At 47.3% G+C, this 27,659-nt stretch overlaps 2 protein-coding genes across 4 annotated transcripts in view; one reads left to right on the top strand and one right to left on the bottom strand.

Moving 5' to 3' along the window:
* Window positions 1-3,430, top strand: part of PPP2R1B (protein phosphatase 2 scaffold subunit Abeta) — a 33,482-nt gene extending 30,052 nt beyond the window's left edge. Inside the window, exons 16-17 of one of the 3 annotated variants that reach the window (XM_053900516.1) lie at window positions 2,442-2,522; window positions 3,286-3,430. In XM_053900516.1, coding sequence (XP_053756491.1) covers window positions 2,442-2,522; window positions 3,286-3,378 — 174 coding nt within the window. In that variant the 3' untranslated portion in view covers window positions 3,379-3,430. Of the gene's footprint in view, window positions 1-2,421 lie in introns of all 3 variants that reach the window. The other 2 variants (XM_053900518.1, XM_053900517.1) reach the window with 2 other exon arrangements.
* SIK2 (salt inducible kinase 2) overlaps window positions 689-27,659 on the bottom strand; it is a 123,121-nt gene continuing 96,150 nt past the window's right edge. Inside the window, 10 exon segments of the mRNA XM_019469204.2 lie at window positions 689-6,135; window positions 6,137-6,475; window positions 7,091-7,182; window positions 7,903-8,013; window positions 8,995-9,158; window positions 9,289-9,573; window positions 10,058-10,286; window positions 17,684-17,848; window positions 24,511-24,663; window positions 26,399-26,619. Coding sequence (XP_019324749.2) covers window positions 5,853-6,135; window positions 6,137-6,475; window positions 7,091-7,182; window positions 7,903-8,013; window positions 8,995-9,158; window positions 9,289-9,573; window positions 10,058-10,286; window positions 17,684-17,848; window positions 24,511-24,663; window positions 26,399-26,619 — 2,042 coding nt within the window. The 3' untranslated portion in view covers window positions 689-5,852.

The raw sequence follows: 27,659 nt of genomic DNA on the forward strand, positions 1-27,659 counted from the left end.
CAGGTGGGCGCGGAGCGCCGTGCTCTCTTGCTGTGCGTGGCCGCCCCTGCGGACGTCAGGCGATCCCCGCGTGGGAGCTCAGTTCTGCAGCATGGGCTCCGCTGCGACGGTTTGAGTGAAACCAAATCCCCGTTGAACTCGCTGCCGGAAAGCAGGATTTCGCGCTCTTTCACTCGGGTCTACTCGCGGTGCCTCGCAAAGGGATTCTCCGGCACCGGAGGGCGCCGGGGCGGTGTGCGCGCCAGCAGCGGGCGGAGGGCTCCTCAGGCCGAGAGAGGGGGCCACTGTGGACTCGCAGCGGGGGCTTGCGGCACCCCGCCCCTCCCCCCAGTTGCTCTGCAGCTTGAACTGGGGGAGCCCGAGGCGCCCGCCCCCCTCCTCTGCCGGCCTCCGTCTCGGAGGCTCCGGGAGAGCCAGGCAGCGCGGCCCAGGCGGCGGGCTGTGGTCAGCCTGTCCCCGCCAGCCTTCTGCAGTGGCTGACATGGACTCGGGCGATCTCAGAGCAAGGTATTATTTACCCTGCTGACGTCAATGAGAACATATTATCCGCTGTCCTTTTCTGGAGCCTGAAATGGGCACCAGAGCTCAGGGAACACAGCCACCTTCCAGACTTCAAATAAATTCCAGTCAAGGCCCGATGAGGTAAAGGCCCCATCTCGTCCCTCTGACATTCAGATCACCCAGGCTCTTAGAAAACAAGTTGTTTTTATTTTAGTTCAATTTTATGTTGGAAACATAAAAACAGTACATTTTCTTCGCAGAAAATTACCCCCTTTAAATTACCATTTGATAACAAAGATCATTTATTAAACTGCATTTTAGGCAATTTTCTAACAGTGAGGGACAGGTTACATTTTGATTTTTTTTTTTTTTTTCACATTGGAGCTATTATGATTTGCACTCAAAATACCAAAGCTATTGAACTCACCATTTTTTCTTAGTAACTTAAAAAAAAAGCACACAGAAAAAATAACTACAATTAGATTTTAATCAAAAGGAACTCTTTCACAAAACCAAAGACCAACCCTCCTCCTCTCAGAAATAAGCAAATAATCTTGCCCTTTCCACAAAGTGCAAATATCTCGATCACTTTTATTTCTTCAATTGCAGTCCCCGAAGAGAAGCGGACCTTTTCTTTCTGCTTCTTTTCCCTTCGGAGATCTTGGCCAAGGCGGGTTTTTTCACCCCTAGTGGGAAGCCATGGCCACTCGCATGGCCTTGATGGAGATGTTGAACCGGCACACACATCACCCAGCCAGCAGCCGTCCGGGTTTTCACTGTTGGCTCATGCGACCGTATTCTAGGCCGGGGTCGTGTTTCTCCAGGGTGCTGTTTTGTACTTCCTCTTTCACAGCTCCCCTCTACCCACCCACCCACCCCGCCTCTGTTCAATCAGAGTGGGTTATCTTTTTTCATCCCTAAAAGTGTCTAGTCAGCACTTGTGTCTGACGGACCTTCCCTGTAAAGAAATGGTAAGGTCCCTCCTCGAGGCCAGGCAGCTTTCCAGATTGTTCTCCAAGGGCCTCCCTGGGGCTGAGCCCGGGGGGTGGGGTGAGCAGAGGCTCCGCCGTCAGGGCAGGGCGGGCGCTGCCACCATCCATCCACTCCTCCTACTCCTCTAGGAAGTGAGCGTCGTGCGACTAGAAGGAACCAGACATGCGGGCTGGGAGTCTGACCTCCGGTGGTTAAGCGGGCCCTTGAAGGATGCGGGGTCCAGGGCCGTGGCCTGTCCCTGCAGGCGCCTCTTCCCCGAAGCCAGGTGGCTGCCAAGGGGAGAACCTGGTTGCAGGGCCAGAGCCCCCTTCAGCTGCTACTTTGCTAAGATGGGGCTCTGTTTGTGGGCTCACTAGGAGTCCGATGCTACCGCGGTGGGGGCGGTGGGGGCAGAGCCTGCGTGAGGAGCTGGAAAACCCCAGAGCCTGTCCTGGCTCCTCCTGCGCGGGCTCTGCTCGCTCAGTCAGGTCACCTCGACTTTGAAGAGCCTTGGTTTCCTCAGCTGTGGGAGGTGAGCCTGTGTCCAGCTGACTTGATAGACTGGTTGTGAAATGGAGGAGAGCCCTGGTGAAATGTGTGTGGATTAACGTACACACGTTCTCACGCGGGGGAGCTGAGGGCTGGGGTGGGAACCGGCGGGGCTCCCGGCTGCGGGGTGGGGGGGTGAGCGGCGGCTCCGTGTGGGGGTAGGACACCTGCCTGCGCCCCCACCCCTTCCGGGCCACTGGCCGAGCAGGGCCACACTGCTGCACCTGGCAGAGGGCGTACGTCCATGAAAAAAAGGTTTTTGTCTAGTTCAGAAACACAGCTGATGCTGCTCTTGTCTTTCACCCTTCTGAAGATGTTTCGGGAAGTTTTTGTAGACTTAACACGGTGATCAAAGATTCCTGCCTCTACAATGACTCCAACTCACTACCTGTTCTCCAGTTTTTACCTTTGATGTCTAGGTACAGAGAGAGCGCGCGGCTCGGGCGGCTTCCGAGGAGGCAGTAGAGATGGCCCGGTTTAGGGGTACAGATGTGGCCAAGGTAAGCCCCCCACACGGGTCCGAGGACACGCTGTACGGTCTCTAGAGGAGGAGGAACGTGAAAGAGATCTGGAGTGGGATATCCTTTAAACCAAAAGGGTGCTTACGTGTAACTGTTGACAGAAGCTCTTAAACGTGATCCATGGACTCGCGCGGCGACCCCTGTACTTAAGTACTGCGGCCTAGAGATGGAGATGGGGAGGGCCCCGCCCAGGAAACCACTCATCTGATGTATCCACGTCCCTGAGCTGGTGGCCCTTCCCCGTGGTTTCTGGTGGGCCCCCCAGGCACCCCCTGGCTGCATACACCCGCTTCTTCCCGATTCCGGGTGCCCCGCGCACCCCCCCTGAGGTGCTAATGACAGCGTGGGGACAGAGGGGGAGAGGCCCAGGGGTGGCGGGAGAGTGGCCCGTTTCCTCCCCAGAAGGGCACACGCCCTGTCCCACCTGACTCAGGAAACAGCCTAAGTCCCCAGCCGGGCTTGAGTTCTGAGGAACAGAGGGAGTCTGACTTTCTCTTTCCGAGGGGGAGGAAGAGTTTGGTACAGGGTCCTTGGTGCCAGGTACTTAGTCCTCCTCCGTGGGCCCCAGACGTTAAGTGGATAGCGGAGACGGGGCGCTGCCGAGAACCTTCTGCCCTGTTCTCAAGATACCGCGAGGGCAGTGCCCGCTGGGGGGGGGGGGGGGGGCGGGGGCAGTGTAGCCCCCCAGGGCCTTTAAAAGGGAGGATTTCTGTTGTGGTAACACGGCGTACTTGCCTTACAGGGACCAGCATATCAGTTGCATGTAAATCCCAGAGACACACTTGCCCAGCTGGAAATTGCAGACCTAGTGCATTTCTCCCAAAGCAGAGACTGATACCCCTGGATTAAAAAAGAACATAAAAAATAAAAGTACCACGCGTATTGCACTTTTTGCCGAATGACATTTTTACCTCACGTTCATCTCACCAAAGTCTCTTCAGAGGAGCCTGGTTTACGAGACAATAAAGCGAATGATTACTATACAGTAGTGCACACACTGCTAACGTGAAACAGACCAGAGGATTTCAGAGAAGCCTCATAAACAGAGCAACACGAAGCCTTCTTAGTGTCATCTTAGTGTGTGTGAAAACTCAGAAGCGTACAGAGGTCACTAGTTAGGGGGCAGATCACACGGGGCTGGGAAAACACTTGACCACCACCAGTCTCCGCTCACCAGCTACATTTCAGTCAAGACGATCGTTGTGGAATTTATTGATTGCTGCTTGAAATGAGGAAAGCAAACAGGAGCTTACGACACGGGTCCGGCAGAGTGGTTCACGCTGTTCACCGGGGGAGCGCCTCCCAGACCTGGTGGCTGCTGGGACTGTCCCCCCGGGCAGGCCTCACCTGTCAGCCACAGCTCAGAGGTTTCCCAGGCTCGTGGCCCACGGCCTCTGTGTCCACCTCTAAGTGCCATTCTTGCGACCCCAGTTTCAGGCCGGAAGGCATTTTAATTTCACAAATACTACAGCGCTTCTGTAGATTTTGGAAAAAAATCCTTTAGTCTAAAATCAAACCGTGTTTCATAACTGGCTTATTTTGCAGACTGAAAACAGGTTAGAGATGGTAACACAAGCATCGCTTAAATGAAACGATGTTCTCTATCTTCCGAAACCATGAATCTGAAGCACGAGGAGGAATAAATAATCCACAGAATGAACAGAATTCATTCCTCCGGGGTTTTCCTGACTTGTGGCCATCAAAAAAACAACAGTCCTCCACCGCACCCTCTCTGGCTAACCCCGGACCCTCACCCCCCTGCAGAGCGCCTCCCTGATACCGGGCTAGGGGCTTCTCACCTGCTCGGGCAGACTACAAAGAGGAAAGGCAACTTAAAGGTGTTTCTAGATGCAGCATCAGTGTAGTGTCTCTCTTTGTGCTTTGTGACGCTTTGTGCTCAGCCCAGTCACCTGCTGCTAGGACAGGCCGGGCTACAGGACAAACGACCGTCTGTCAGGAACACTGGGTTTGTAACGCGGGGTGGTTACTCGCTCCTTCTAGGTACACAATGAACTAGCTGGTGCATCTAGCTTTGACTTCCTCTGATGAGTGAACTGGAAGGGTTAAGGTTACGTTTCGCTAGTCCTCGAACGTGTCTGGCAGATGGTCTGCTAGATGGTTAACACATCTGTGGTTCCGAATATTGCTGTAATACTTGAACATTTCATTACAAGTTAAAACTTTGAAGGAAATGAAGAACGCGATTCCCACATGGTGGAAAACAAACTCCGAAGGGACTTTGGATTCAGCCTTGACATAAATGGAAAACTGTTGGTTTCTACAGAAAAGAAAGAATTAAAGCACGGTCTGGGCAAAAAAGGCACGGCACTACCACTTCACATGGGAGATCGAAGTTCATTTTTCTTGTCCTTAGAATTGCTAAGCCCTACATGAAACTGTCCAAATGTACAAAGCTCCATAAACTACTAGCAACATAGAGTATAAAGTCAAAGTAGTGACTACATTTTAAAAGCGCCGCAAGGCCCTCTGAAGACTGACCGCCCGGGAGCAGCGGTCTCCACAGAAGACTCTGCGGGAAGAGCCCGTCCTCCCCTAGGCCCAGGGCCGGTGCTCCCCAGTCTCCACTGCGGTGGGTCTCTTGGTTCTACAGGTAACAGAGTAGGAGCCCCAGAAACCTCTGAAAAGGGGAGGGGGGGGGAAGTCACTGCTCCAGGTGGAGACGACTGCCAGTATCAAGGCTCAGTCCCGGCTGTCACTCAGCAGCCCCTGAAACAAAGCTCACGTCCCCCTGCTTTGCAGTGGCCTTGGGGACAACCTGCATCAGCAGCTTCAAACTTAGGATTCGGTGACCGAGCACAATTTTCCTTCCTATGCTTCAAATCCCACTACGTAGTCTCGACCTGCCTGAACACGACGGGCTGTCGCTTGGCTTCAGTGAAAAATATATTGCATTTTTTTTGTGTTTCGTTTTGCCCAGATCTAATGGCACACAGCTGTTCACCAAGGTTTCCCCCGGTAACGAACTGCTGTAGGTCTACAGAAAACCTAGGTCTGGATGTCTCACGACAACATCTGTCAGCGCCTCCCACCAGCGTTTCTCCACTTGATCTAAGGGCACGGGCTTCAGCTCCGACGTGTTCCAGGCCCTCGGCCCAGAAGACCGCGGTGAGACAGAGCCCAGAGGAAGCGCTGCGCGCCTGGCCAGGCCCTCTTGACTCCAGTTGGGCAACGTGGGTTTTCTCCTTTTGGGAGAGGGCAGGAAAGTAAGCTCGACACTTAAAAGGCTGGAAAAAAAATAGAAATCCGCATTCTTCCCTCACTTGACCCGCCTCACTTCCTGCGCCGAGGTTAATTTACCAGGACGTAGCCCCCGTGCTGTGGATCCACAGCCTCCAGCATCTCACAATCGAAGAGTCCAGGGAACTCGGCGAGAGCCAGGGGGTCGTAGCTGGAGGCGGCCTCCTGCAGTCCTGAGCTCCTGGGACAGTCCTGTGCGGCGAGGCCGCTCTGCGCGGCTCCATCCATGGGGTACTGACAGGGCGGGGGATAGTCCGGCTCAGGGGACGCCGCCCCCGGCAGCTCGCAAGTCTGATAGGGGAAGCGGAGGGGCGCGGGGGCGGCTCCCGCCTGCGGGGGGCGGCGGCGGGGGCGGCGGCGGCGGCTGCTGCTGCTGCTGCTGCAGGTGCACGGGCAGCGCAGGGGCCCGGGGCCCGGGCGAGGAGGGCAGGGGCTGCAGCCGCAGGTCCTCGTACTGGTGGCCGAGGAAGGGGCTGTACTGCATCTGCTCCGGGGCGGGTTCCAGGACGGGGCTCAGGGGCTGGGCCAGGCCGAAGGGCGGGGGCGGCGGCGCCTGCGCAGCCGCCTCCTGGCGGGGAAGGGGCGGCGGGAACGGGCTCTCCGCTATCTGCATCTGATTAAAATAGGCCTGCAGCTGAGACTGTTTCTGCAGAAAGAGTCGCTTCTGGTGGAGTCTAAATTGGCAACAGCAAAAGAAAGAAGTTTAAATCTTCCTCAGGGGTAGCAATTTTAATATAAATCCAGGATCAGTCATTCGCTTCCGTCCCTCCCGCTTCTGCTGTCCGCGCAGGAAAAAAACGGGACAGGAACCGACTGTTTGGTTTCTTCTACCTCCTACTTTCTGTCCCCCGATCCTGATCCTTCAGTGCACACACTTTTTGTCTAAGACTGAGCTTTTCTCCCTGTGAAGCAAGAGGCACCTTTCCCACCTGGGGTGTTTCAAAGTGGGGGTGGGGGGTTCCCCACCCAGCTGGCCTCTGGGGGCAGCTGCAGGTTGACGGATTAGGGTGACTCCTGGTCAGGCTTGAGGGCACGGATTACCACCCGGGGCGATGAAGTATAACCCGCTCAAACTGCTTTAGGTCACAGATTCTGAAAGCTCAGGTCTATTCAAACCCGAAAGGGTAAGGAAACGGCACACTTCGGCCGCCGTCTCCTGCCGCCAGTATCCCGGGACACTGGAACATCTAGCTCAGTCATCACTTCTTGAAACCTATTTTCTACTTAGCAGAGGCAAATGCCATCCCGGGCGGGGACGGACGACACCTCCAGCGACCTCCCTGTCTCACCTGTGTTCCTGCAGCTGCTGTTCCAGGCTCCGCGGGGCTTCCTTACAATAAAGCTGACAGGTGTTCTGGGCTTTGGCCAGAAGGCTGGGCTTCTGGAAGAGCAGAAAAAGAATTAGGAGCACGACACTATGATGTCACCTAGGATGCAGTGACCACACGGTCCGCTTGCCCGGAGTTGCCCAGAGGACGAAGTCAACCGTGTCCTCCAGAATCTGCGCGGGATAATAAAGGCACAGACACTTCCTCCCTGAGACCCGGGGCAGGGACCCGTGCGGCCCAGTGGCCCTGCACCAGCAGGCCTGTGTGGTGTCCGCTTGACCAGTGTGGCTTTTCCGTTTCTAAGAGTCCTCTAGAACTGTAAGGGTCGTGGAGATTTAAAACTGAAAAGGTTGAGTTCAATGTTGACAGCCAAGATCTTAGTGCCTGCTGAATAAACTGGGATCTTTGTGTATCAATTTTAAAGATTTTCAGGCATTAATGCACAGAACTGATACTAAAATTTTGTTGGCTTGAGATTTCTATTACTCACTACAATGCATAACATTAGGAGCAAAGAAACCGGGTTTCTGACTCCTACCGGTGGCCTGATTCTTGCCTGGAGCCTGAGGACAAATCCTTTTCTGCTGCCAATACAAGCACGAGGCTAAGTCTGAACAGGTTTCTAGAAACTACAGATTCAGAGTCCATCTACCAGCCTATAGAGAATACAGCATCTCCCCTGAAAAGTCACCAAGCAAAACAGGTTTCTGCTGTGCTGCAAAGCAGATTCTGGGCGAGCATAGTGAGCGGCAGTAACACGGGGAACGTCGCACCTGGAGTCTGTGCTGTAGGTACTGGGCCTCCAGGCTTTGCCGTGGGGACAGCTGAGGACGCACACTGCTGGGGACAGTGGAGACCGTTTTCTGCTGCTGAGAAACTTCCTCCTGAGGAGCAAGGGGGATGGAGATATTTTCAATTCTCCATGTGGGAGAAAGTTTTAGTTCCGTGTTTAAGCACCTTGGCAAATGTCGGACAGGAACTCCAACTCTGTCAGACTTAATACCGAACGCTTTTTATGTAACTAGTAGGCTGAAGGTTAATCACTTGGCAAAAAAAGGTATCCGTGTATCATCTGTAGTAGACGATTACCCAGTCAGTACTGTGGCGAAGGCGCCTGACAGCAACAGGCCAGTACATTCATGTGGCCATTAAATGCTGTAATACCCGTGATGCACCGAAAATAGGCGCAGACTAAAATTTATTGGGTAAACAGCAATATTTTTTGGTATTTTTAGCATAAATAATCCACTTAAAATATTTAATGAAGTGAAATCAAAAGTAATGGCATGGGAGCCTGAGTGGTTCAGTCAGTTGAAGTGTTGGACTCTTGGTTTTGGCTGAGGTCATGATCTCAGGGTTCATGAGTTCGAGCCCCACATCAGCCTCTGGGCTGACAGTGCAGAGCCTGCTTCGGATTCTCTCTCCCTCTCTCTCTGCCCTTCCCCTGCTCTCTCACACACACATTCTCTCTCTCTCTCTCAAAATAAATCAACTTAAAAAAAAAAAAGCAATGGCCAGAAACTTCACATTCATGTGAGTTACTGTTTTTGTGTGTAGGCGTGGGGGAGGGGAACTCAAGGGACACTGTAAGAAGTCGTTCATATAACATCTGCCATATGAACCAAACATAGCTTGAGACTCTCTACACCTCCTTAGGGCAGTCATCACCCGGGCCAGCGGGGGTGGGTCTAGCCTGTCAGTGGCAGGTGGCAGCAACAAGGAAAGGTTCTGGGCTGTGAGTTCTCCAAAACGACCTGTTAGCTCCGGGACTGGAATCGATCTTCTAAATGAAACGACACACCCTTCAGGACACACTCCTGCCTCATCCTCGTAGAGCCCCCATGGGAGGGGCCCGGGGCACCCACCTGAGGGCAAGCGCCAGCAAGGTCCTGGAGCTGGGGTGCCGCTGGGGCCAAGTCCTGGTCTGCCTCTGGCCCTAGCTGTTCATACAGCAGCTGCACTTTGTTCAACTCTAGGATTCCTTTGGTTCTAGCCAGATTCTGAAGATGTTGTCTAAATGCCACAATTCCTGAAAGAAAGAACGATGACCAGACATGTGAATACAACGCAAGGCCTTCCAGTGATGAGACGTGTGAAACCAACGTAGCCACAAACCCCCTCAAGTCCTGCCACAGGAGAGTTTTACGAGCCCCAGTCACCTTGGGTGAGGGAGGTATCCGACGCCCTGCGGCCCTCTCTGAAGCTCACTGGTGACCTGTTGTGAGCCTCTCGCTTCTGGGAGCTCAAAGCCTGCATGGCTGGGTTGGTAGGTCTCAGGCTGATGAAGGGAGAGGTCATGCGTGGGGACGGCTGATTGGCTAACATGATGTCCTTAAGGGAAGGGTTGTCCTCCAGAAAGTTCAGGTCCCTCTGAACAGACCCCATCTCATACTCAGAGTCCACACTGTCAAGGGAGGGGTTGTCACTCATGGAGAAAATTTTCCCTTTAAGAGAAAAAAAAGAAAAAAAAAAAAAGACCAAACCGAGAGATATATGGCCAGCAGCAAACAGCGCCTTCTTTGAACATGGAATACAAAGCACAACTAGCTTGAGTTTGCACAGCTCTGACATTCTTAGTCTCCAATCTCCACCCAAAACACTCTTCCAGAAACTCTTTCCATGTCAATTTAATCAGCTTCGAATTTAGTGGGGTGTGTGCCCGTAAGATCTCTGACACCCCAGAGAGGCCAGAGTCCTTGATGGATCGCACCGCGCTCACGTGAATCTCGGCAGGTGGGGACCGGCTCAGACGTATTTCACTTGACTCTTTGCGGCTGCTGACCAGGCCTAATCCTACAGCCCGTCGAGCCTGCTCCGTAAAGGACTAAGGCGTAGGCAGCATCCTGAGTGGTGGGGTCACTGCGATTTCTTGGGAGACGAGCAGGGTTCGGGCTGGGAAGACTCACCCGGCGCTTACTGATAGCCTACCTGAACCAGGCACCACGACCAGCTGATTGGTCACTTCTGACAGAGTGTGCCGTCTCTGCCCACCGCGCGTGGACTGGAACGCGTCGAAGGCCTGGCTGGGGTCTTCCTCAGCCTCCCCCTCCGTCTCCAGCCCCTCATCGATAGACGTCTCCATCATGTTGCTGGGCAACGACTGGCACCCCTTCCTCACGAGGACGGGAGGCACGGGGTCCAGCAGGCAGCCATTAACCTAAGTGTCGGCGTGACAGGAAACTATCAGTTGCTGCTCTGCTGAGACGTCAAAAACAAAAAAACAAAAAAACAAAACAAAAAAACCCAACGAACCACACAGGAAAAAAATGGCAAGACTTGGGGCACTAGAAATTAAGTAAAATATTAAAAATGCACAGATCTGCTGCTCATGACAACATGTACGTGAGGAGTTAGGGCAAGTCAGCTGCAGAGCTCAGAGACAGAAGCCCTTTATGGCCCGAACCGGCACTACCCCCCAGGTTTCTGTTAGTCATCTTTATTACAATCAACAGTTTTTTTAGTGGCTTCCAGATGAGCACGGGTATATTAGCTTGAGGCCTACCAGTTATTATTATTTTATTTTAAATAAGGGAAACGAGGAGGAGGAGGAAGAGAGAAAAAACAAGAAACCTGCATGGCTCATAGCTAAGAAAAAAGAGTAGTCATTGCCATTCTTTTAATTGTCAACCACAAAAAATTCTGGAAGGTTCTAGATATACTTTTATGTTCATAATTTAAGTACCTGCCCATTTGATTTAGCCTTTAATTGGTTCTCTGTGCCTGGGGAGTGGAAAAAAGAATTCTTTAAAGACAGACTGATACCACAAAAAGGATCGAGAAAAAAAAGTGCAATGGCAAACAGCCCAAGTCTTCCCTTATAGAACAACAAATGACTCAGAGCCCCGAAATTCCAGCAGAGGTTAATGAGCACCAGGGCAGCGAATTCTCTCTCCTCCAGCAATGCACACAGCATCTAGAGCTTGTACCCCACGGGGGTGAGCTCGGCACAGCCCCGGAGCGAGTGAGAACTCGGCCCTCCTCGGCAGCCCGGCAAACCACCTAGGGCAGGCGGAACCAGCAGACAGAGGGGACTTGGGGTTGCCAGCTTTCCTGGCGGTAAAAGCCCCAGTGAGGAGGCAATTATTTACTTCATTACTGTAACTACTCCCCTGTGGAAATCAATCCGTTCTCCCCTCTGAATAGCTGCTCAGGAACAGCTGGTCACAAGCCGCTGAGTTCTAAGTGCTGCCTGCACCTGGAACACACTGGGCAGAGCTATTGTTGCCTTTGGAAGCCCGAGCAGCTCATGTATGTGAGAGGTGACGTGGGACATCCCAGTGCCAGACACAGGAAAAACTTTCCTCTTATGGCAACCAATCTGAAGCCACTGCAAGGCCCTTTATTTGGAGAGGGAGACTGTGGGTGACTCAGATCTTTGTTTGCTTGGGGGAGGGGACAGTTATTCCACAAAAACTGCTCTGGGGCCATAGCCGTTACTTGGACAAGGTGGCTAATGCATGACAGGGTTTTAAAGCGACAAGTGGTCATTTAAAAGGAAGAGTGGTAGATGCATTCTTCCTACACTAAGACCAGCCTTCTCCACAAGGCACCAGCAAACAAAAAGCTCTGACATCTGGCCAGTGACTCTTTAAGCTCCCTTTGGCCCTTCCCTAGGTAAGTGCTCCCTTTTTTTTTTTGACACACTCAGGAGTTTCCTTGTAGGAAAGAATGGCTCTTTGGGAACTTACACTCATACCTCGACGTTCCTTAACTATCTACGAATACAGTTTTCTAAAAATAGCCAAGGATGATTTAGAAATGAAGAAAGCAACAGAGAAAAGACTTATTAAGTAAATATCTACTGAGCATCTTTACACTTACAGAAACCTGTCAAAATTTTATCAGATCTTTCTTGCAGTATAGCCTTGCAACCAGGTTGGTTTTTTTCCTTAAGAGAGAAAAGTCATCTTTTCAGGAGCACTCAAAACACCTTGCAGTTCCCCTAAATTTAGGTTCTTTTCTTAAATTGTCTGCTTATAAATTATCTCCTTACCTAGACTACAACAGGAATGATATCTTTCATTTAAAAACATTCCTTAATTCAATTTCATCCTGGAAAATAATGGCCTGGTTCTGATTTTTCAGATGCTGTTTGATGACGACCAATCAGAAAGCACTGTCAGGAGAGGGGGGAGGGCACTCATACATAGTTCCTAGGTGTGAAACACCTTCAGCTAGAAGTTCATTTCCTGAAACGGGTGATAATCACACCATCCTTGCCTGCCAATTTACCAGGGGTCTGATACAACAAATTCAGCCCTAGGACCTTGTGACTGAAATAGTGGGCTGATCTACCTAGGTGACCTAAGCTACTAGAAGTAAGAATTTTTGCTCTAGGAAATAATCTAGGCTAACGGAAAATTTTAGGACTCCGAAATACATGAGTGAAATGGACATTTTTCAATACAGTGTTTTTGTCTTTCCTTAAAGCACAACGGATCACATCTAGTGAGAGACCACACTGCAACAGGCAGTACTCATGTAGGAGTCACTCTCAGAAACTCTACCACTAACTGGAAACACCCAAGTCCAGCACAACACACGATTCTAGCACAAAAGACTGGTAGACTGTTATGTACTGAATGTTTGTGTCTCAACTGCCCCCCACCCCATACCCGTGCGCCAGATTCACATATGGAAGCCCTGACCTCCACTGAGGTGCTATCTGCAGGTGTAGTCTCTAGGGCGGTCCTAAGGGTGGGGCCCTGACCTGGTGGCATTAGCATCCTTATGAGGAAAGATACCAGAAAGCTCCCATGTGCGAGCTCTTGCTTGCACACTCTCTCTCCCCCGCCATGTGAGCACAGAGGACTGGCCATGGGAGGACAGAGAGAGAAGGTGGCCTTCTGTAAGAGACTGGAAATAAAATTGGTCAGAACCTTGGTCTTCAACTTCCAGCCTCCAGAACTGTGCGAAAATATATTTCTGTTGTCTAAGCACCCCCGGCCTGGGGTATTTTGTTATGATGGCCTGGGCAGACAGGAGACCAGTGCACAATAGTAGCCAGTGGACCTGGAGGCTGACAATGTGTCTTGTCTCACGTGCATCGTCAGTGCCAGGACAGCTGGGCGCATACTGAGGTGCAGGCTCAAACTTCAGCTCTGTCACTTATTGGCATGTTGTTCAACTTCTGTAAAGCTCAATTTCTCTCATGTGTAAGACGGCTGTTTGGGGGGGGGGGGGGGGATGAACTAAAATATTCTATCTGTTGTTATGATTTCCCGACCAAAAGAGAATACTTTATAACAATAAAATTTTTAAAAGCATGAGAACAGAACTGTACCATTTTCTTTGAAAATATTTTTTACCATCTTGAAGCAAATTAAACAAATAACCAAGTGAGGAAGAAAGAGCTGGATAACCCGTTCTAGAAACTTATCCTAAGGAAATAATCAGAGGTATAGGCAAAGATTTAGACACAAGGATATTCACCTGAAGCACATTTGAGGATACAAAACAAATGAAAGTAGCTGATGTCCAAAAATAGTAAATAAGGGTACATCTAATACAGTCTATTAGGCCAGTGTTATGTTTTCAGACGGCATGATATGGGAAAAATGTTCATGATGTTATATCATGTAAAAACAAGATACAAAATTACATATAACAATATAATTTTGTTTTAACAAGTCTACCTACCAAGACACCCTCCACTCACCCATCCGCCCATCTGGGATCCACTCTTAGAGAAGATGCTAGAATAGGCCTATCTTTGGGTAGTGGGATCGTGAATAATTTTTTTCTTTATCCCTCTGTGAATTTTCCATGTATGATTCTGACTGGTTTTATTTTTTCACTTATAAATCAAAAGTTCAAGTTCAGAACTTAAAAGGTAATCGTCTTACAGAGCCTTAGAGGCATGTCCTTTTCAGACCTCAACAGAGTAAACAGACCTGGGACACTTGCATTTTCCAAGTGTGGCTACCCAGTTATGACGGAGCCTGGGAAATCCTTTTATTATAATGTCTAATACAATGTTAAAAGTGACTAAAACGTGCGCACGTGTGTGTGTGTGTGTGTGTGTGTGTAAAACTCACTATTCCCATATAGAAAGGAAATGAAAACACTAACTCAGAAAGGTATTTGCACTCCTGCATTCACAGAACCACTATTCACCAAAGCCAAGATTGGCAACAACCTAAGTGTCCATCAACGGATGAACGGACAAAGAAGTCATATACGTATGTATCTATATACCCCTAATAATAATAATGAAATATCATTCAGCCATGAAAAACCAAGGAGACCCTACCACTTAACACTATGGATGGACCTTGAAGGCATTATAGTAGGTGAAATAAGTCAGAGCAAGACAATGCTATATGATCTCACTTAGATGTGGAATTGAAAAAAACCAAAAGAACAAAACCATACTCACAGAAACAGAGATAAGACTTGTGGTTACCAGAGGCGGAGGGGGGAGGGGGGCTTGGAGGAGGCGGGTCAAAAGGCACAAACTTGCAGCTGTAAGGTAAGTAGCAGAGGTGTGCTGCACAGCACAATGGCCACAGCTAATACTGCTGTAGGATAGACAGGAAAGTTTTAAGAGAGTATAAATCCTAAGAGTTCTCATGAAAAGGAGAGTTTTTTCTATTTTTTCTTTTCTTTTTGTTGCATCTGTATGAGAAGAGGGATGTCAGCTGACCCTACTGCGGCGATCGTTTACCAACACATGTAAATCAACCATCGTGTATACACCTTAAGCTTACACAGTGATGCAGGCCTATTAGTTCCCAATAAAACTGGAAAGAAATGGATTCTTTTCAAAGAAACCCTTAAAAGAGAAAGATGGCCCCACAAGGTTTGTGCACCTGCCCCTCGATGGTCTCTGTGTCATCTGGGGCTCTCAGCTACTGCTCGGAGTTGGGTGACTGTCTCAAAAAGGGGGTGTTTTTTGCAGGAGCCCCAAACCAATGTTTCAGTGCAGACTCCCTAAGGGATTTTACTGACACTTTTAAAGACTTCTGGGAGAAAGGGAGAGGTGACATCTCTGTGATGGGCAGTATCTGCCAGCAACTGCGAGCAGAAATGAATGAACAATACATGCATTTATGAAGCATCTTTTAGAAGACAAAAAACGGGCGGCCCAGTGAATGAGTAGGAAGTAACAGGAACCACAAAGGAGCCACAGCTCTGACAGCTTTGTGTGTGTGCGCTCTTACTGATGGGCCACCAAAAAAGAGGTCCTAGGGAGGGAAGAGGGCACAAGCGTTTTTGCTGACATAAACGAAATGGTCCACAAAGAAGACCAGGGGATGTCTCTGGCCTGGCTAAGTGCCAGGGTAGCACTGCTCTTCCTACAAATGCAAATACACCATCTAGCTACTGTCTTTATCTTTCACAAAATCATTCATTTCCTGTCTGTTTCCTAGTTACGGGAACAATCACAAGCTTTAAAAATAGCTTGCCCTATATACCACAGCAGACAGTGCCCAATCTGTGTTTCAGGCCTGATGCCCTCACAGATAAGCTTTTAGCAGGCTGCATTTTAATTTTTTCAAGGGAATTAGATCTTACAAATAAGTGAATTATGTTGTCCCAATTTATGGCTAAATTTCTAGGTGAGAACACAGAAGCTGATGAGGTTATTGGACATTCTAGGCAATCACCGGCAGAGAAAATAGACTGTCCGCAGGAAGTGGCCTCGTCCTCAGAGACAGGGACTGTAACTCACAGTCAGCAGCTAACACCTGCTCGCGCAGCCTCGCCTCAAGCTGCCTTGTCTATGGTTTAGCTAGACACGTGATCTAACTTCTGAATCGGCTCTACCTCCAGAGATCCTGGTTTCTGAAAATGGCACTTACCCTCCCAATCACCTAGGCTCAAAACACTGTTATGAGTCTGGACATCTTTTTCCTGGACCATAATATTCTATCAGTTTTAGCTGCACAATCTCATTCATACCATCCCCTCTTCTATAGTTCCTTGAGCGCTAACAGTCCTGGCCTTCAACATGTCCTCTCTGGACACCTGCTCTAAGCTTCCACTGCCCCTGTCCCCATCAAATGCAGGCTATGTACCTTCCAGGATGATTTCTGAAGCACAATATGGATTTGGCCTAGAGAAAAAGCCTGCATTCTTGGGCTTGACATTCAAAGCTAAGCTACTGGTCCTATTTTCATACAACTCCCCTTCACATGTGCTTTTCCTCACACACACACTGAGCTACTGCTCTTTTATGCACCTAAGCTTTCCTGACATTTGCTTGCTCAGACTCTTCCCTTCACCCAGATGCCATCCACCCCTATTCCATCCCATCCCTCAATTCCCAGCTCTGACAGTTAACCTGGACTGTCCTGGTCAAACTAGCTAAAAGCAACCCCCCCTAACTTTTTCCAGTTGTGCAGCGTTTTGATTTAGGTATCTAAGGGAACAATTACATTTTATCGATGTATTCAGCACCTGGTACCTTGTCTTTAGCTATGCATCGTGTCTCTTCTGCTAGACTATGAACATGGAGGCAGAATTCATGTGAGTTATCTTTTCATTAATTCAAGAGGCTTAAAAGATAGGAAACAAATAATATCGAGTATTTACAGTACGCTCACAATCTCATACACATTATCTCAATTAATCCTCACAAGAGTCTCACAAGAATTGGTGTTCTCATTTTACGAAGAACAGAGGTTCAAAGAAGTTAGTCACCCTGCCCAAGTTCACACGGCTAGGAAAATACCGAGTCTATTTAGAACATACTCCAACACCTATGTTCCAAGATCTGCCCATTAATACGATCCTCTGGACATCACTTGATGCTCAGTATATAAAACGCGTATTAGAAGTGAAATAAGGGGCGCCTGGGTGGCTCAGTTGGTTAAGCATCTGACTCTTGGTTTTGGCTCAGGTCATGATCTTGTGGTTAATGAGTTCCAGCCCCACACTGGGCTCTGCACTGACAGTGTAGAGGCTGCTTGGGATTCTCTCTCTCCTCTCCCTCTCTGCCCCTGCTGTGTTCTCTCTCTCTTAGAATACATAAACTTAAAAAAAAAAAAGTTAAGTAAGCATCCATCAAATGACAGAAGCTGTCATCTTCTATATATTAAAAGCCAACTTCATTCAGCACACAAGGATAAACATACCTCATTTAAACATATTCAAACAAGACAAAGAAAATGCTGGTCCAAAAGAGGTGGCCCATTATTTTGCAGCTACAGCGCATGCAGCAGAAAAGAGGTAATAATAACACAGATGGAAGCTCAACACAGTAATTATATTTCTGTTTTCAGAATTACAATTTGAAAAAAAAAAAAAAAAATCCCATACCGATGAGGGATCTAGAAACCTGAAGAGGGAAGGGACTGCTTAAGGAAAGAGAAAGAAGGATTTTGGAAAGTACATATAAGGTCTGACAAGTTACGCAACAGCCATAACAGTAAGACCGCAATGAGAGCCAAGTTCGGCCTAGATATTTTTCTCACATTTCTGCAAAAAAACAACACTCCTGAGTGACTTGAGGAAATGACAAAGGTCACCAAAGCCAAAGTACAACACTCGGGGATGAAACTGAAGTTCCGGTCCAACTGCGAGCTCAGAGTCTCTCAAACACGTTCGTACCTTTGGTGTGTCAACACATTCTTCTTCCATAAAGGCTGCTTCTGCCTGACAGCTGGACGCTGGGAATGAAAAGGCCTCCACGTTGGATGCGGGAGGGAGGAGGGCAGACCGCATCAGCCGCACGTTTGGGGAGTGCACGGTCACCGGGAGCCCCACAGTTTGGGCCTGAAAATATGGCAAGAGCAGTTTGGGAACATTAATACTTTCTATACCAATATACAAGATTCTTGGAATAACATAACTCTTCCTGGTACAATGAAAGAATAAGTAGTTGGAACCCCAGAAAAAATTTGATGAAACATGTACGTGGTACAGGTACTGATTTGAAGCAGTCTCAGGGAATTGTTCTACACATTTCATTCCTGTTCCACAGGGAGGTGCCTATCACACAGATGACAAGGAAGCTGGTCTCTGTACAGAAGCTAAGAAGGCTCTGTTTCTTAACTCAGCAAACATAGGTGGTCTATGTCCTCAATGCATCACTATGCAAAAATTATAAAGAGAGAAGCCCCTGTGTCTAGGAGCTCAAAACCGAACCAGGGGTAGGTACACACCCACACACCCGCACACCCACACACCCACACACGCTGGTGGGGTGAGATGGTCATGTATTTCCTGACAAGGGTATGCGTGCAGAGGGAGAAAAGAGAAGTGGCAGCTACTTGGTGGTGACAGGAGTGTCCTCCTTCCAAGGAGATGTGCGGCCTGAACACAGCCTGTTGGCCCAGTGGAAGGAGAGATGCTTCTTGCTGAGCAGCTTATCTTCCGAAAGTCAACCTACTATAGAAAGCTCTGGATGGCTTTAAGCCCATTTTCATGTCTCCTCTGTTAAGAACTCTAAGTAAACAAGCATGATGAACTCTTCTTTCAGAACGTCATACAACAGAGAATCTTGCTTCTTCTTTTTTTTATTTTTATTTTTATTTTAGAGAGAGACACACACACATAATCTTAGGCAAATTCCACACTCAGCACGGAGCCCGACACGGGGCTCTCTATCCCATGACCCTGAGGTGAAATCAACAGTTGGACTCTGAACCGACTGAGCCCCCAGAGAACCCAGGCGCCCCCAGAGAATCTTTCTTTATGACAATTGGCACGAATCGATTTTAAAGATGAAACTACTGGATAATCCTACCCTCCCATCTCTTTAAAATTAGCAGAATAATTTATTTGAAGACTTTTGAATGTAACAGACACTGCCAAACGGTTAAGGAAACAATCATCATATTAGTGTCCAAAAGGCAGAGGAACAACCTTTTTCTCTGCTATACACTTGAAGGGACTTAGGGTGATGAATTTTAACTTCAAACAAATAAAAAGGAACAACATGGTGTAATTTTAGCTTCTCTCTTCCAGAGGCCTGGGTTTGATTCCTTGCTCCATTCCTCACTAACTGTGTGAACATTATCAGGTTACCTACCCTCTCTGAATCCTATTTCCTTCACCTGTATAAGAGGGCACAATTGCTATTTCACAGTGACATCAGGAGTGTAAAAGGTAACATGTAAGGTCTTTCAGTCAGTAATGTCAATTCTGCCTTTCTCCTTCCTTTGAAAGTTTTTTTTTTTTTTCTTTTTAAATGCTTATTTATTCTTGAGAGAGAGAGAGAGAAAGCACAAGCAGGGGAGGGGCAGAGAGGAGGGAGACACAGTATCTGTAGCAGGCTCCAGGCTCTGAGCTGATAGTTCATAAATGATAGCTCAGAGCCTGCCATGGGGCTCAAACCCACGAACTGTGAGATCATGACCTGAGCCGAAGTCAGACGCTTAACTGAATGAGCCACCCAGGCGCCCCTCCTTCCTTCTGAAGTTGGAAAATGGTTACAAGAATTTAATACAACAATTAGTCTGCAAATAAATACCGTTTTGTTCTCAAATATTATTTAATGTTTCTCCGTTAAAATTTTAGGTTGATGGTTTTTGACGAAATATACCTTATACTTAATATACTTTGAACGTATTTAGAATATGCTTTATATTTGGTTCGTTCCAACATTAACATCATTAGATATGCTGCATGAGACAAAGAATACAATAGCAACAATAGCAGGGACGCCTGGGTGGCTCAGTCAGTTAAGTGTCCAACTTCAGCTCAGGTCATGATCTCACAGCTTGTGGGTTCAATCCCCACGTCGGGCTCTGTGCTGACAGCTCAGAGCCTAGAGCTTGTTTTGGATTCTGTGTCTCCCTCTGTCTCTGCCTCTCTCTCACTTGCACCTTGTCTCTCTCTATCTCAAAAAATAAACATTAAAAAAAAATACCAATAGCAAAGTGTTGGTAAAAAGAGAAAAAAAAAAACCCAAAAACAAACAAAAAACAGTGTAAACTGTTCTGAGCATGATAAAGAGAACAGCTTTTCTAATATCATCAGTCCTCATGCTTATATCCCAGGCCACTCTTGAGGCTAAACAAGTTTTTTTCCCTTTCAAAGATTAGTCATTTTAAATTAATTTTTTTTTCAGCCCCATGTCACAATATAAAATGTATACTTCCTAATAAGAATATTTCATGCACTCTTCTTACTCTACTCATCATTTTTTCGATAGAAGGCTAAAGCTGAATGTTAATTTCTATTTCCCAAAATTCTTAGGTTGCTCCTCGTGTATGAAAGTAGTCTAAGCTATTAGGGCAAAGCATTACCTAAATGATATGGTGCTGGAAATGAGTACTAACACGATAACTAGGATGTGCTGTTCATTCTCAGTCACCCCTCTTAGGAGCTGTGCCTTTTTAAATGGCAGGATCATGCTGCACCAGACCAAGTGAACACATTTTCCTGGACAACTTTCATGTCCAACCTGGATTCCAGCAGCCTACTGTGGACTTGGTGTGGACAGACAAAAAACACATTTTTGTGTGACTACCAATCACAGGAAATAGGATGGAAGGTTTTAACGGTCTACTTTTTAGGATTCTTGCAATCATTGAGGGGATTAAATCGATCTTTCTGGAACAAGGTAGGGTGTAACTATTCAAATGGCATGCTCGGCACTGTAGACTAAAGAATGTGTCATTATAATAAATAGATGGATGACTAATGTCCCAGGGAAGCAGACGTTACCAGTTTCTCCAAGAGTGGCAACAGACAATGATCATGTCCAACTAACTGTAATGACTTTTTAGACCTTATGTTTATGGTCTTGATTCTCGTGATTTTGTGCTCTTTTAGGACCATTAAAATGAAAATCATGTTTTCTCCTATGGGAAAATCTTTACTGCTCCAATAGGAATGTGCCAGTTATGGACAGACTGTGTGTCCTGTCCACCTCCCACACCTCCAGTTCCCCCCCTCCCCCTCCCAAATCCATATGTTAAAGCCCTAACCCCCAACACAACTGCATTTGGACAGAGAGCCTTTCAGGAGGTAATTAAAGTTACATGAGGTCCTAAGGGTGGGCTCCGAATCCGAAAGGACTCCTGTCCCTCTAAGATGAGGAGGAGACACCAGGGATCTCTCTCTCTCTCTCTCTCTCTCTCTGCATATGCAGAACATAAGCTGTGTGAGGGAGGGCACACAGAGAAAGCGGCTGAGAGTTCTCATCAGAAATCAACCCTGATGGCACCTTGACCTTGGACTTGCGGCCTCCAGCACTGTGAGAAAATAAATTTTTGCTGTTTAAGCCCCTCAGCCTATGGGACTTTGTTACGGTGGCCCTGGCCAACTACAGGACGCCTTTCCTTACAGTTGTGGAGGGCAGCCTCTAATCAGTAAGCAGAGGAGTACTAGGATGAGTGTTTCATTCTCGTCTACTTACAGTTGATAGAAACCTGGAGCAAAGGACTAGTAGTTAGGACTCGTGAGAGAAAGGCAGGACACGTATCGTCTCCAAATTGTTGCCTGTCGTCAACTAGATGTTAACATCTCTTGCAGAGTATATGGCAAATATAAGTACTCTAAATCATTATAAGATAGGAATCTCACTGTTTTCCAAGTAGTAATAATGGGTACTTTATCACTATACCATTAATTCTTTACGGGCAGGGACTGTTTCCTGGTACAGAAGAAGGACTCTATTTGCTGAACTGAGCTGCAGGTAGAAGTTAACTGATTGTATCTTTGTAGCAAACTTATGAAGTAGGTGCTTCTATTTCCAGTTTATATTTCAGGGCACTGCAGGATATGGAACCCAAGGTCTGTGTGATTCCACGGCTCGTGCAATCTCTGCATGGGATCATGTGGTTTCCTTAATTTCTTATCGTTTCACCAACTATAACTGATTTCTCACTTCTTTATTTTAAAAAGAAAAATTTTTTTAATGTTAAATTTTGAGAGAGAGAGAGACAAGAGTGGGGGAGGAACAGAGAGAGAGGGAGACACAGAATCCGAAGCAGGCTCCAGTCAGCACAGAGCCCAAAGTGGGGCTCGAACTCATGAGCTTTGAGATCATGACCTGAGCTCAAGTTGGATGCTTAATCATCTGAGCCACCCAGGTGCCCTGATTTGCCACTTCTTTAAAACAATACAACAAAGAATTAAAGGGAGAAGCCTCCACTAAAACTTTGAGCCCAGGGAAATCTATTTTTTTTTTTTAACAAGTTCAACAAACCATGAGAATGTGAAATCTCCTAGGGAAGGGAGCATCTTCTTGAGCCCAGTGCCTGCTGCTTAGCATCCAGAAGGCACTCTGGACAAGCCTACTGAATGAACACTGAAGACTTCTACTTCAATTAGACACATTTTTAAGTCTCAGTAAGTAGCTTTCTATGACAATTTGGGTCAGTGCTTAAAATGAAAGTAACTCATGTGGTGCTTGGTAATAAAAAAAACATAAGAAGCTACGTTATAGATCTGAACTCTCAGCCAAATCAGACATAACTTGAGCTCTCCCAGGGAATCTTCTTTAAGCTTCGGTAAGAAAGGCCATCATGTGCAGTAATACGCACGTGCTCAGGGTCAATCATTTACATAACCCCATCCCCTGGCCTGTGTACTGTGAGCAAGAATGAAGAGACCTGGGAGGGAAAGCCTGCCACAGCTTTGGGGGGCCTTTCCTGCTTCCTACCCTGCTCCCTGTCAGCATTTCCCAGAGGGGGGCGGTTACCACTACACCTCACTGTTACTCCCCCAGCTTAGAATTTTCATTGTATCCCCCTCCTGTCTTGAAAGCAATACCATTCAACTCTGGAACTTTGAAGGATTCCAAGCGCTCAGAGAGAATCTGACCCAATATTTGGAACTCTGTCCATACGTGACATCAGTATCAATATTCACTAAAGTATGTATAACAGTGTATATACCATTTGCCTACTAAGATCAAGATGATCTTAGTTTTGTTAGGTCCTCCCGCCTCACATGTTCTGTAGAAGCCAATGCAAAATTGTACTAAATTCTGTAAACTTTGTTACACTGCCAAACAAGAAATATATGGCCAGAACTTCTGCTCCTACTTGTCCTCTGAACAAAGCAGGCACTCACAGAAGCCAACGGGAATCCTGGTAGATCATCTGAATGAACCATTCCTCTCCTCAGCCTCTATGTGGCTGATTTCCCAGCTCCCTTTAGCCTCGGCCTCTATCCTGGGATCCAGCTCTTCTTCCTCTCAAGCAATGGAGTCCGGAGTCCGTGCCATCCCTGACTCTCCCAGCCTCGGGCTTAAGAAAGGGATCATTTCCAAGTCATGGCTGTTCCTTCCTCCCTAACATTTATTACTTTATAAAATAAACATTTACGGAACACGCTCTAAGTGTTGCACAATTATCAACTAATTTAAACATCAGAACATTCTATGATTACTCCGTTTTATAGATTTGGAAACTAAGGCACAGAAAGACCTTGAGAAACCTTCTGAAGGTCAGGTAGCAGGAGGTGGCCCAGTCTGGGCTTGCTCCATAACGACTGCTTTAACCACCGTGTTACGGTGCCTCTGCAAACCACAGCCGAGGGCGTCCAGTGCCCCCACCAGCAGGTCTTAGGTCAAGCCTGCGGTATTTACTACTCGTCTCCCAACTGCTCTCTCTAAAGTTCTTCTCTTCCCTGTCCAATCTTTCCTTCCCAATGATGTCACTGATTAATAGATTAAAGCCGGGATATGATTTTATCACTTTCCTGCTGAAGTCTCCCACCGTTCCTCCTAATTTCCTGAACTGTAAGTAAACTCTTTACCTTGGCATTGGAAGCCCTTCACAGCACGGCTCCAACTTTTTCATTTCCCTGGTATGCTTCGGTTCCGGTGGGCTACTCAGAGCCTACCCTGCCCTTGCACACTTGAGTACTTGTGCTCGAGCTGCTTCTGCGGCCTCCATACCAGGCCTCCCACTATCACTACCGCCCCTGCCCCCACCTCCACGTCCCCGAGGATTCCAGATCCGTCAAAATGCTGTCTCTCTCACAAAGCCTTTCCATTCAGAAGTGTCACTTTCTCCTCTGCCCTTAGTTCTTGTCCTGCATTTATCTCTTTCTGTTTCGAATGACGGTTATTTATGATGTTGTCTTACTTTGCTTTTATACTGTAAGGTCTCTGAGGCCATGCCTGGGTTTCGTACATCCTATCCCCTATCGTACCTAATAATAGGAGCCTGCACGCAGTGAATCTGCAATAAAGATCTGTTACATGGAATCAACTATATAGGCCCATTACATTAATTCTCACAATAAGTCAGTGATTAAAAAAATGAGAAGTCTCTTAAACCAACTGAAATAAAATTAATCCTTAGAAATAGGAAGATGTTAAAACATTTGAGAATCTAATAATGACAGGCAGAAACTTTACAGAAAAACAGGGTAGAGGATAAATCCTAACCCTTTGTTGTACTACAAGATGAAAAATGTGTCAAATATATGAATAGGCACCTGAGAGATGAGACCACTGGCTAATATGGTGTTACCTTGGCAACTGTTTGTTCAGCCACGGTACTGGGCCGACGCTGGCGGGCATCCAGTCTCTGCTCCACAGGAAAGCTGCTCCTGTGTGATTTCAGACGCTCCACCAACAAGTAATAAATGGCAGCAAAGTGGTTATAGCTCTTGTTCTGTAAAGACTGAAAGAGAAAGCAAGTGCTGAAGTCAAAGAAGCATGAAAACCAATCCAATGATGTACATCTTTCTGAAAAAGGAGGGAAGAAACCATGTGTTCTTAAACACAATGAACAGTGTGTCTCAAAATAAAAGCTGTTCCAGAATTTAAAATGAGGGGTGCCTGGGTGGCTCAGTTGGTTAAGCGTCCAACTTTGGCTCAGGTCACGATCTCGCAGTTTGTGGGTTCCAGCCCCATGTTGGGATCTGTGCTGACAGCTCGGAGCCTGGAGCCTGCTTCGGATTCTGTGTCTCCCTCTCTCTCTGCCCCTCCCCTGCTCATGCTTTCTTTCTCTTTCTCTCTCAAAAATAAATAAAAATTAAAAAAAAATTAAAATGAAAGAGAGTTTCTCATATTGATTACATAAAGGGTGATACTTTTAAGTGACTCCCTCTTCTACATTCACAGGCTCCATTTATTTCTCTGCATTCAGAAGAAAATACCACCACTTTCTCATGTAGGAAGTCTGCAATGGGGTTGTGAGGTTCCGTCTCCTAGCTGTAACTATGGTGTAAAGTCAGTTAGCAACCTGAGCTCAGAGACTCTAATTCCTTAACTTCAACACAAGTCCAAACTATTGCAAACTCTGAAGTGAATGATTAAAGTCTTTGGGGAAATTCCTGGTGATTATTTTGGGCTGGAGAGTAACATTTGGATGGGAGATTGAGAGACACTGTGTCTCCGTTGTTAGGTAATTTTTTCCCCTTGTTTTTGCAGTCCCACCCTCTTGAAAGCTTGAAAATAAAGTTGCTTCCCAATTTTTCACACCCCTCGCCGGCCAGCTTCCCCAGGACACTAACGGATGGAGGAACAACAGCTCCCCTGCTTCTCACCCCTCCCGACAGCCAGCGCGGGTGCTGTGCAGGGCACCTCGGACGTAGAGCACCCCTGACAAAAATCACAGGCCTGTGGGACTGCACTTACAGCTGCCATTCGAAATCTACCTCATGGACAAGGACACAAACACATCGCTGAGCACATGATGAGCCAGGCAGGAAAGCCAGTCTGGTTTTGCTTAATGGCAGCACGGTTTGGAGCACTTGATATTCCTAAGAAGCATTTTGTGTTCTTTCTCGCTGTGCTTCCTCCATAAAAGCACTGTTTTTTCCTGTTGTGCAGGTAATAAAAACGTATTTCCCTATGGATACGCTACCTACCAAAGGGCAGAAATCAAAGGGATGAGGAACTTCCAAGATTCATGACTCTCTCGGTTCTATGACCCAAAGAACTTCCAATTCTGGAATCCAGCTGTTTTTGCCTTCTCAGTTTCTCCAGTTCACAACCTAAATCCTGAACCTGATGCCTACTCTTGTGGTTTCCTGTTCAGCCCTCAGCCTTGTTCCCTATCTGTATGTATATTTATTCTCCATAGAAAGTAGCTTATGACTTGGATAAAACTCTACCCTTCCCCTTACAAGAAATTTTCTACTTTGTTAAGTTCCCATCTTTGTCTTTTTTCAAACCTACATAAACTACCTCTTGATTTTTTGGCAGATGGGGCAAAGGGAAGAATTTATATACTGAATAAAGAAGCAAACATGAAATAGCCTGATTTCAATCCTCAGGGGAAGCTGGACACGCCGAGGTGATGGGAATGGTCATGCTCTAACACCAGGATGGTGGGTGTGGACACAAGCTTTCATGTTACTGAGCACAGGAGAATCCTAAGATATCTTCAGTCAAATCTCTCATCACTTTACCTCAATGGTTTTCTGCTGATCTATTCCAAGGCTGTGCATCAATCGCAGAACCTGCTCATTAAATTCCCCAATGGATGGCTCATTTTCTTGCCCTTGTGGATAGAGAACAGGTCTCTGAACAGGAACTTCTACAAGCATCCATTTATGCTCCTTGATTTGAGCTATGGTTAGCCGTTTGGACGGGTCTAGGACCAACATCCTTCGAATAAGGTGCTCACAATCTATGGAAACACAATGTTACAAAAGTCACGTAAATCATCTTGTACTTCAGGGTATTGGCTTCAGTCATGTGACTTTGTACAACAGCATTAATCTCTGTATCCTCCACAGTGCCCACTGGAAAGCAGAAGTTCAAATGAATACATGAAAGCCAGTTGTATTTGTCAGGTTCACGTGGTGAGTGTTGACACAAAAGTAACCATCACGTGAATGAATACTTAAGAAAAACAGGAGGGTGTAGGGCTGTCCGATTCTGTGCTAAATGAACCCTTCCATCGTATTTCTCAACTGAAAAGATCTAGACATGGACTAAGATTCTGCTGAGGACAAAAACAAGCCTTCTTCCTAGAACGAGCACATAAATGGATCCTGAGCCCCTTCTGAGGCTGATACATTAAGGGTAAGTGAGTGAGGCGAGAGCTCTCTGGCAGACTGTTGATCTCCTCTCCCCATTGGTGTAGCTGAGAGAAACGCACGGGAAGCGTTATTCACCTGTGATTACATTTCAGAAACTGCACTGCTGTGACTCAGGCAGCAGCTAATTCTCAGAGCCGACACCATGCTCTCTACCAGCCCACGTGACCGGCCTTATACCCTTCACTAGGCGCCAGACACCCCGCAAGGTGCTTTACAGAGATTAATTCAATTAATCTTCACAAGGCTCTTACAAGGAACCACTGTTATTTCCATTGTAAAGACTGAGGAAGCACGGACAGGTGACATCACTTGTCGATGTCAGACCGCCAGTGAGTGGTGGACTCGGGATTAAAACCAGGCAGTCTGGCTCCAAGGTCTGTGCTCTTAAGTATTGGAGGTTAGCTTCTACCATCACTAGGAGTGACAGAGTTCAGGATGGTCACCCAAAGCTATGGAGTAAATGGAACTGCGGCAACAACCCAGTCGGCTGCATGTAACCTGCCAGCCCAAGACGGGGAGGGGTCAGGGCAACTCCTCTCAATTCAAGAGCTTTGCCAGTTTTTAATTCAATTAAAAAACTCAATTTTTCAACTTTTCACCGAAAGATACGGGAAAATGTACTTCA

Source organism: Panthera pardus, unplaced genomic scaffold (genome assembly GCF_024362965.1).
Source record: "Panthera pardus isolate Hobbes unplaced genomic scaffold, ASM2436296v1 HiC_scaffold_12, whole genome shotgun sequence".
Classification (NCBI taxonomy): domain Eukaryota; kingdom Metazoa; phylum Chordata; class Mammalia; order Carnivora; family Felidae; genus Panthera; species Panthera pardus.